The sequence below is a fragment of the Rhipicephalus sanguineus genome, chromosome 3 (assembly GCF_013339695.2).
Source record: "Rhipicephalus sanguineus isolate Rsan-2018 chromosome 3, BIME_Rsan_1.4, whole genome shotgun sequence".
Classification (NCBI taxonomy): domain Eukaryota; kingdom Metazoa; phylum Arthropoda; class Arachnida; order Ixodida; family Ixodidae; genus Rhipicephalus; species Rhipicephalus sanguineus.
The window spans coordinates 22444985-22455768 of record NC_051178.1 but is presented as its reverse complement, the minus strand read 5'-3'; the positions used below and the strand labels follow the sequence as shown (position 1 = coordinate 22455768).

The 10784-nt window shown below is 45.3% G+C and overlaps 1 protein-coding gene across 1 annotated transcript; it reads right to left on the bottom strand.

The window, feature by feature from the left end:
- Window positions 1-261: 261 nt before the first annotated feature.
- LOC119385317 (uncharacterized) lies at window positions 262-774 on the bottom strand. Its single transcript, XM_037652782.1, has one exon. The coding sequence runs from the start codon at window positions 772-774 to the stop codon at window positions 262-264; it is 513 nt and encodes a 170-aa protein (XP_037508710.1).
- Between the last annotated feature and the right edge of the window lie 10010 nt (window positions 775-10784).

Below are 10784 nucleotides of genomic sequence, written 5' to 3'. Positions count from 1 at the left end.
GCTTATCAGGGTAATGTGTTGCCACTTGTAATAGCAAGAAGAAAAATATACTGTGCAGTTACCTCTTATTAAAGCATGCTTCGCATATCATCCCAACAGCTAAACTGTGGAAGTTCTGTAAAACTACACTGCGACACACTACTGCACAGCCAACAATAAAGTAGAACGCGTGACGTCGCTGGAGGCAAAACATTTCACATAACAGGCACAATTGAAGCGAAGAACAACATGAATCTTCAATTTTAACAAGCAAGATAGCACCTACCATCCTTTGTAGTTATAGCAGTCAGCTGCGTGCTCCTTTGGCGGGGATAAGGCGAAATGACAGCCGTCGAGGGCACCCACAGCCTGCGGGAAACCATTTACGAAAAAACATTCCCTGATGTGCTTTTCCAACTGCCTTGGTCCCACCATCCGTATCCATTCGTCTTCAAGTCGATCTACCATTGTTTTACAAAACTCTCTGAAAACACTATTAACAGTGGACCTTCCAATGCCGAAAAGGTCCGCAATGGTCCTGTCTTCGGCACTGGAGCACAGGCGGTACATCCCCACGGCCACCCTCTTCTCCACGGAGATGGCTTCTCTCATGTTTGTCGTTTGGCGCTCCAGCGAAGGCCTGCATGACTCTACCAGGTATCGGAATGTCGTCGGCGACACGTGGAAGGCTTGTCGGAAGTGTTGGTCCCCTAGATGTGGCAAAGTGTCCTCAAACCAATGCTCATTACGCTGGAAGCTCCAACGTTCTCTATGAATGCTGGACGCCGCTGCCATCACCGCGGCAACTGTAAAAGCACAAGCTTGCAGTCGCTCTTCAATATCTCGCGACTGATTTGCTTGCTCTTCTATTTCAATGTCAAGCAGTCTTTCTTGGTTAATACGCCTTGCACGAAAGGAAAAATACGCCGCGACAACGCTTCTTATGAGATTGGCGGGAGAAGTTGCAGTGGCTTCCTCGCACTCCGCCATGTCGGCCATATTGCACGCTGACTAAAACAGTGGCTCTAGTCTTGCCTCAACTTCGCATGTACGAGCTTTTCTTGCATATTTAGAAAACCGCATATTAATGTTTCAGCATCGATGCTATCCTCGTGAAAACAATTTTTATAACACTCAATATACATGATAAATTTTTTACACCCGCTGTGACTTTATTTTTGTTCATTGCCATCTTCACTGCATCGCCATTGCCATCATCTGCAAATGACATTATATCTTGCCGTGTAGCAACGCACGGCACGTAATGTCATTTGGTGTGTCGAATATCATTAGGTGAAAATGACATTAAACCTTCTCGTGTGACAGGGGTATAACTTTCCATTGGAGAACCAAGAAGTGGAGGTTAGAAAAGACAAAAGATAAATCAATTCCAATAGAGTGTAAAGATGTTTCCGACGGGGCCTTTCGTGCTGCCGTAAATCGTTTCAAAAAGAAAAGATCTATTGTTTATAGCTCGAGCAGTATGCTTGACTGGGCTTGTTAGTGCATAGTTCATGAAGAATAAAGCAGCGCTTAAGACAGTGCGAGATGAAGACACATCCACGGCGCACGCATGTGTCTTCGTCCTGTCCCGTCTTCAGCGCTGCTTTATTCTTTATCTGCTGTTTCTAGCTCACCAGAGAATGGGCGCAGCGGAGAAGGAGCCAGACCAGGCCTGTGTGGGTATATATTTCGTTTCGCGAAACGAGAGCGCAGCCCCGTAATGGGCGCTTCTAGATAACGGGTTTGAGAAAATGATCTCCGCGAGAGCTGATAGGTGCCAATACACAGACGAGTTTGTCAGTGCTGTGTCTAGAAGACGCCTGCGAAATCGAGCAGCCGTCACATAAGCGCATATCATGGAAAGTATGGTAAATTATATTCGCATATTGACGACTTCATTAAAGAACCGGCAATATCTAGCATGGCCTGCGGAGGAAGAAGGAATGCTGACTAAAATAAATAATAATCAAAACTACGTTGGGTTACACTTCAATTTCATTATTCTAATTTCTCTTGACGATTAGCTGTCTGGTCTGGATGCACAAATAATTATTGCACGCTTTCCTTTACATGTTAGCTTTTCTTTTCTGTAATCATTAGTTATTACTACACATATTTAAAATTTCATACGAACAATTCTTGGCCAAAGCTTAGTGTGGGTACCAGCCATATGTGAGGGCACAACAACAGCAACAACAAGTTAGAGACCCTCGCGTGCGTTCGCCTGTGTAGCGTATTGTTTCATGTGTGGCATGTGAGTTATTTTTCGTCAAGCAAGTTACATCTTTCTACGACGTCGTGCGTCCTTCAGAAAAATAAGATTTTTCAGAAGTGGAATTCATCACACAGTCGCCACCGAAAGAGTGAACGTGAGTTCAGTGCACGGAACTTGTTAACCCTAAATAGAACGGACGGAAGAATGAGTAAACGTGACTGGCGTTGGAGATCAGGACTCTGGCCATAGAAATACGATCGCGGCTCGCGACCTGCTCCAAGTCCTGCAAGAAAAGGACAGCATTGCATATTATTGCAAACGCACTTAGAAAAATAATTTGGAATGACGTGCTTAATGAAAAGAACCCAAACAAAGCCTATGACTGCTTTTTGGAAGCATTTATTTCAACTTACAACACATGCTTTCCTGCAAAAGTAATAAAACATAAACGACGTGCTCGGAAACCATACATTACACATGACCTCTTAATTAAAGTAAATGAGAAAAACAACCTATATTATCGCTTCATTAAAACAAAAGACGTAAATGACCTTAAGGTTTTTAAAACGTTTCGAAACCGTTTGAATAAAGACATTCAAAAAGCAAGACGGGATTACTATAAGAAGCAGTTTGTTTGTACTAAAGGACGTACGGATATCATGTGGAGAAAGTAAAACCAGCTCATTGCACTTAAAGACTGCCCTGAGCTTAAGTCTATAAAAATAGATGGCGTAGAAGTATCGGATGAAGCTTTAGCTAATAAATTTAATCAGCACTTTGTGAACCTTTCTAGCATATTAAATACATGTAACGACATTAGTGGTATCAGACTAGTAGAAGAGACCATTTTTCTTGATCCAGTAACTTATATTGAGGTTATGCATATCTTCAAACAACTGAATAATACGAACTCACGAGATATTTATGGTTTCCAAGTGCAACCTATAAAATCCCTTTTCGACACTATTTTGCCCTGTTTAACGTATATCTTCAATTTGTACATTGCTAAAGCTGCCTTCCCCTCTAGAATGCAAATTTCTCGCGTACCTGTGATTTTCAAGAAAGGCGATAAGAACGACCATGGCAACTAAAGGCCCATATCTGTACTTCCAGTTTTTTTCTAAAATGTTTGAAAATATTACTTATGTCCGGTTAAGTAAATTTGAGAGAAAACATCACAGCATGACAAGTGCTCAATACGGTTTCCGTGAACCTCTTTAACAGAATCTGCGCTTTTAGAACAAATAGAATATATTTTGAAAAACTTGAAGAAAATATAATAATAATTGGTATTTTTCTTGATTTTACAAAAGCATTCGACCTCCTTGATCACACTCTTTTAATTAAAAAACTCCACTGTTATGATTTCCGTGGGCACGCAAAAGATTTACTGAAATCCTACTTAAAGAATCGAAGGCAGGCAGCCAATATTAATTGCTTCACATCAGTGATGCAGAAAGTTAAATGCGGAGTCCCTCAAGGAAGTATATTGGGCCCTTTTCTTTTTAACATTTTTATTAATGACATAGTACACTTCATGTGCGAAATTCACAATATATGCCGACGATACGAGGATGTTGTTCTCCGGTAATGATTTAGATGTTATAATGGACACTGGAAATGACGCATTGGAGAAACTATATAAATGGAGCGAAAGAAATGGGTTACGTGTGAATGTTGCGAAAACAAAAGTTATTATATTTAGAGCAAGGAATAAAAATGCTCAACCAAATAAACAAATTACCTTTAACTCCACCCCGCTAGAAATTGTTCCTACGTTTAGAAGTTTTGGGTATGTCCTGTTTAACGAATCGATGTCCTAGAATGACGACGTTGTTCACGTCATCTCCAAGTTATCTCAAGTGATTGGTGTCCTTTTCCGAAATCAGCATGTTCTTCCATCAAGCACCATGAAGCTGTTATATCATTCGCTTTTTGAGTCGCGACATAATTACTGCCACCTTATTTGGGGTAAGACATCAAAAAAAAACTTTAAAAAGTTATATATTATCCAAAAAATTATTAGGCTTATTGAAAATGTCCCTATACCACGGCATACTAGAGTTTTTTCACAAATATAAAGTACTTCCCGTTGAAAAATTACATGAATGTTGTTTATCTGTAGCATTCAAACGCCGAATGACACAAAACACATCGTTTTTGCGGCAGGTTTTTAAGTTCTCAAAACGCGAACGCACCCACACAACTCGGCAAAATGATGAATGGATTGTTCAAAAGTATAAAAACAGTATGGTTGGCAGTTACTGGAAAATGAGTTGCCCCTAATTCTAAATAATTTATGCAGAAACATTATTCCATAAAACATTACAAAAAAAAGCCTTTCTTTGAAAATACTGCCACGGGCGTTTCCTATTATCACTTTTGCTTTATTCGGTTTTCGGCCACAAAGACTGTCAGCAATGCTCAGCGCGAACCGCGCCTCATATTTCGAGAAGCTTCCCGATCATTGTAGATCGTTTTGTTAAGATTGCGCGCAAGACGCGCACACTCGAGCTTATTCTAGAATTTACGCGACAGCCAGCGATAACGCTGGAATATTCGACGGCACATGTTTAAATGCCGACGCGCTTCACCACTTGTCAGTTGATCGACGGTCGACGCTCTGTCCGCCGCTATCAGTGTATTGCTGTAGCTTTCAGTTTCTCGCCCACAAGTTCGGCCTAATAAACAGTTCATCTCGACGTGCTGACTCCTGCCTTCGTCGACGTCACGACCACGTGACAATATCCTTTACGAAGACGCTTAGTATTCCTAAATAAATGCATTGTTTCCTGTTTGATTAAAATAGTTCCCTAATGTGGTTACGTCCTTTTTTTTTATAACATGACGACCATGTATTCTGATTACATTGTACCTGACGTTTCATTTTGCTGTCTTTCAATTTGTATCCGCGAGATAAATCACGGAGTTGTAATGTTCTTTTTTCTGTTTTTGGTGCTTTTTGTTGCAGCGGCTTGTATTGTTTAAGCTTGTATTGTATTACGGCTTTCCACTGTGTGAAATGTTTACTTATATAATTTTTAACTTTATGCCTTCTGTTAATGCTGCTGCGATACCGCCAAGGTGTTTGTTGTAGGTGTCCACGGCATTGTCAAACTATTGAAAGATAGTTTTTACCGCGGGCTACTCGCTTGCACGTTTTGTTTTGATCGCGAAAATAAACTGAATTGAATTAATGGAAACATCCGTCCCTCATTCTTTATTCCATCTTCATGCTGTTCGCTGTGGCGGCTGCCGAGAACCTGCCAACTCATGTCGCCGGCAGTGACTCCTTATATAACATATCCCCATTTGTGAAAAAAAAATACCATAAACAGAGTTACTGCCTCATGTTGTTCTTGAACTTCTGTGCTTACGCGTGCTTTTCTTATGCGCGCTTGACATCCAGACAGATCGGGTGAAACTTGCGCGATGTTTGCAGCTGGTGGTTCAGGAAAGTGCGCATTTTCACGACAATCCACTCTTGATGGGCCAGGATGCGAGAGATGACTCACAGCTGTAATAGAATATTTATTGGATTCTGATGACCAGTTTATGACAGCAGAGGTACCGGATCTCAGTTTGCTGACAGATGCAGGGTGAACAGCGGCTAACTTGGACGCGTTCCACACTCATCCATCGTCCAGCAGGTACGAGGCCGGTCCTCGCTGTTCAACGGTATTCTTTGCCGCGGAGAACTGTGCAGACAGCTTCCAAGGAACTGCACATAATTTAACCCCCACGCAGTCACCAACGAGTGAACTTGGTTCCTTGGCTCCGTGTTTTTCATCTGCATAGCTCTTCGACCTAGTTTGCTTGTTTGCCACGCGCTGTCGCAACTGCTAAAGCGCCCTTGATGGGTCCGTGCTGAAGCATTTGTCAGGCATTCCCGCTACCTCCAGTCTTGTGCGAGGTTGGTGTTCACGATGACGAACAGCGGGTGCAGCACCAGTAGTCGCGTGAGGCGTACAACGATATATTTTCAAGTAATCAAGCATGGCTGTCCTTATATCACGGCGTTCAAGCAGAGCCAGCTGTATATATGATTTCAATACCCTCTTAAATTTTTCCACCAGTCCGTTAGCTTCCGTGTAGTACACAGAGGAGTTGCAATGCGCGATTCCGCGTTCTGTGAGAAATTCTTCGAAATTTTTTGATGAAAACTGTGGCCCATGCTCGGATCCGAGACCACGTAGGTATCCTTTTCATGCAAAAAGTTCAAGTAAAAATTTCTTGACTGTAGGTATGGTCGCATCTCTTACCAAAGCCATTTCAGGCCACTTGCTGTAATGGTCAATAACTGTAATGGCAAAACGGCATTCGGTAGTATGATGTAACAAGTTACTTGTAAGTAGTACGATGTAAGGAATGGACGTTTTGCAAACTCGTACTCCAGTCGGACAATGCTAAGTTCTAAAGGAATACAAATCCCGCATGTCCATGTTCATTCACAGGATGTGCAGCTGCGCTAATCACACGTTTCAGTGCGGACGACGCTGCGTGGCGGAGACCGCCCACTACGCAATACAATCCCAGCAGTAAAGAACTTCAGTTTGCCCGTAGACTTCCAAGATGCTTTCGAATACCCCATTAGCAAAGCCGATGGCGGCAGCAGCTTGCAGAAAGGGGTTGGTAGCCACTTCTTGTGGCGATTTAACTAATTACAATGTATTAGAACATTTTTTAAGTCGCGTCAGTGCTCTTGTCGAAAGAAAACTATGAGAGCATGGCGAGTTGATTATTGCGTGGCTGTAAATGCTTTGCACACAGTCGCTAAGGGGGTAAATCGCAACAATGCAACGTTTGAGGGTTGCGGTTAGGATCTGCATCATCAGGCGTTGCTACCAGCGTTGTCTATCTTGTACATGTCTCCGCTAGCCCGGCCACAACTCGGGACATGGTATTTACGTAGCGTACTATCGTAATGACTACATCGCTGGGCACTTCACTTTCCGATTCGAGTGATAATATTTGGCGATCTGTGACACCACGATAACGTCATATAATGCCATCGCGTGATGATGATTCCTTGGGTCACTAGTGTTGACGATGCCGACGATCAATTTTAATGAACCATCCAAGTCCTTCGTCTTTATACTTGTGCGTGACAAAACAAAACCGCAGTTCTGAAACATCGAATGTGGAGCCAGGTTGCATGGTGTGGCAAGCTTTGTCTTGTGATGAGCCGCTTGGCAAACAAGTAGAGCATCCGTAGCGGCGGCAGCTTCAGGCTGCGGGCGCTCCAATTACATCAGCGCTGCTACGATCGCGGTCGAGCGCTGCTTGCGGATAAGAATAGCGCTCAAATGGGGAAAGAAGTAAGCAATGCATCACTGTGAAAAACGAAAGCTGTTAATTGCGAATAACGTCAACATTATGCAACAAGAACTATGGCGGTAATATTGCGCTGAGCGTCTTGGGTACAATGCGCAAGTATTTCTTCCTGTCCTGTTGTGCCGGAAATCGTAAGATACCGTGCTAAACACGCGGCTTGTGTTGAATATCATGCCTGCACACACACAGAAATACACTGCAGCGTCAGGGGCACTTTCAAAAGCAGGAGATTTGGACATGCGTCTTTTAAAGCCGGGCTGAAACCAGTGTTCCGGCAAATGAAGCAGTACAACTGCAGTTTGAGTAGCTCAACCCGCGTGAGCTTTCCTTAGATCTCACGCAGGTTTGGTTTGTGTGCCATATGAGTGCACCTAATTATTTGTAGGCCATTAGAAAAGACGCTTGTGCGCAGCAATGATGGCGCTGATTGGAAATTACCGGTGCATTCTCGTCGCATCATATGGGCGAATGCTGGCAGTTGACAGCTTCTACACTTCACAATGAAAAATTTCTTATCTTAGCCCTCTGGGCGTCGTTGTCACGCGCAAGTGGAGCTCGCCCGCAATCGAAGCAGCACTGATGTAATGTGCTGTCTTTGAGCCCCCCGCTAGCGCATTGTGCCGACCCCGTGCGCCTCGATCGCCAGGAAGAGCTCTTCATGTGGTAGCCATGGTCACAGCCCGGGCATTGTTGCTCGCGCCAGCCAAGCTTCCCCCACCCCGGCGTCTAGGTGTCCTGGTGTCGCACTAGCATACGTCGTTGCCTCACGCCCTTCCTTGCTGGCCGCCATTGACGACCTTCGGACCTCCTCTATCACTCTAAGCACGGTAACGTTTACTAAAGGAGCACATTTTCACAAACGTATGCACCTGTCAAATAGAAGTTATCCAGTAACCTTGCAAAATTAACCTTTATTAAAGGTACACAAGTTTTGCAGGGTATGCCAATAACCTTTAGCACCGGTTGACAACATCGAGCGTGCTCACTTAAAACTGTAGGTTACGTTGTACAGTACATGGTATACCGTTTACACAAAACGGCTTGCAGAAGATTTTATACGGCCACCGCTCTGCGCCTCTTCTTTCGACGCATTCCAGGAGGTTAAGCTCGTCGCATGCTTTGATCAGCCAGGTGTACCGCAGCAACGGAAGCACAGCTTTCCACTCCTTCGCGCTTTTTCTCGCTCTTTCTTGCACTTATTTCTGCGGTTTTATTACGCCGTTTATAGACTATGTTACGTAAGGCATATGGGCGCCGCCATCATCGGCTGTTTGTTAAAAGAATGTTTCCCTATTTTTTGTATATCTGACGCGATCTGATAATGTCAAGAAACGCCGAATGTACCAACCCGACAGTTTTCATGGGTATACGCCCACCGTAACACTGTTCGCTTAGTTGTTCAACATAAAACAGGGTAAGGTTAACAGCCCAGCATGGCGCCACCGAAACCCGTCCGTAAAATGCTAGCAAATGCGAACCTTTGCGGAAGACGTCACATGGCAGGCACTTCTCAGAACACACGCGCTGGTACATTGAAATAATTAGGCACGCGGCTTCCTATAGAACGTGACAATACTGGTGCAAGAGGTCAAACACGTTCCTTTCGCTCGTTACAACAGGTACCCAAAATCAGCCGTTGTTTCGTGCATATACCTCTTAAAGGAGAAGACGCAGTGGACATCCGTAGAGGTCAAACAGGGGTCTATCCAAATTTGTTGCGATTGCACAAAATTTTTCCGACGTTGTATGGGCGCGATTGTCCGTGGTGTCGCGACTCGCCACAAACCCTCTATCATATCTCATGGGATTGCAGTAAAAGGCCAAATAACCTCAACTGTCTACAGCATAAGTACAACATAGAAAACTCTTTGGAGCAATGGGAGGCCCTCCTCGCTAGCTCGGACCCGGAGGTGCAACTATCGCTTCTGGATCGGATCATGTCCGGCTGGTGGCACAAGGCAGTGGAGCCTTGGACATAGGGCCCCACCCATCTAGCTCCTAGACCCCTTCCCTTTCCCTCAATAAAAGTTATTGTTCTTATAAATGCGACGCAAACTACTATGTGCCTGATCTCGCTTATGGCTTTCATAAAAGCGATAGGGAGGGGAGCGGATGGGGAGAATGTCTGATGCGCTCGGTAGCAGGAACGACTCAGCGAGTGAGTGTGCGGCGCGCGCAGCGCAAGGAAAGGGAGACCGGTGGGAGAGGGGCGCGAGCGGTGATGCAGCGAGGGCCTTTCACGGCGGCGACGGAACGCCCCGCGCGGCGTTCGGCGCGCGCAGCGTTTCATTGTCTTTTTGCGCCGGCGCCGGGTGGGGAGACCGTCTGCCACTACCTTCGACAAAGCGCGCAATGCGCTAGAATGATGGTTGTCATTTCACAATCCATGATAAAGGTGGTGAAAGTGAAGACGACCACTATAGCCACTTCTGCACAGAGCTTATTTCTTTTAACCTCCAATATCAGGTGCGCTAGAACCAAAGCGCTACAGGCCTAAACATTTCCGATTAAATCACCGGCCACTGCAACCTAAAGCGATGCTTAATAAAAGAGCCCTTCGACAGCGCAGAGGAGTGCGGGCCTAAGGAGCTTCGCTTCCAAAAAAAAGAAAAACGGCAGATCCCACGCCTTTTGGGAAGCGGTTTCATGCGAATCAGTGAGCGAGTAGTTCTACGCTGCATTTTGGAGACGCGAGCGTCTCGGTGTGCGCGGTCGCATGCTACCTTGGCTCCTGCAATTTTTCTTTTTATTGCGATAGCAATTATGTGGACAGTCTCGAAGGTTTTTTGCCATCGCCTTCACCGTCATGTCCGTCTTGTATGAAGTCCAAATTGATAAAATCCCCTCGCGCATCGTATGTTCTACCGCGGGTAAAAGCGCGCGAGCGGGAGCGACGAACGCGGCCGAAGCAGAGATCAAACGAGCCGGGCCATTTCCGTCACACGGAGGGTCCATGCGATAACATCATTCCGCTCGGGAGGCCTGCCGTCAAAGCAGACAGGAAACGCCCCGCCGTCTTTAACGAGCATGAAAAGACGCATGCACCCTCCGTCGCTTGGAGGATGCATTCGCTCTGAGGGGTGGGGCGAGGAAGTGTCGCGCGAGCAGCAACTTTGAACTTTGAATCTAAGGGCGTAGTCGCGATCGCTGGCGCGCATGCTATCTCGACAGCCATCACAGCGGGCGACTCGTATACCCTTCCACGTGCTGCGCTCTCAACGCGAAGTGACTATGCCGAGAGCATCTCTCCCTG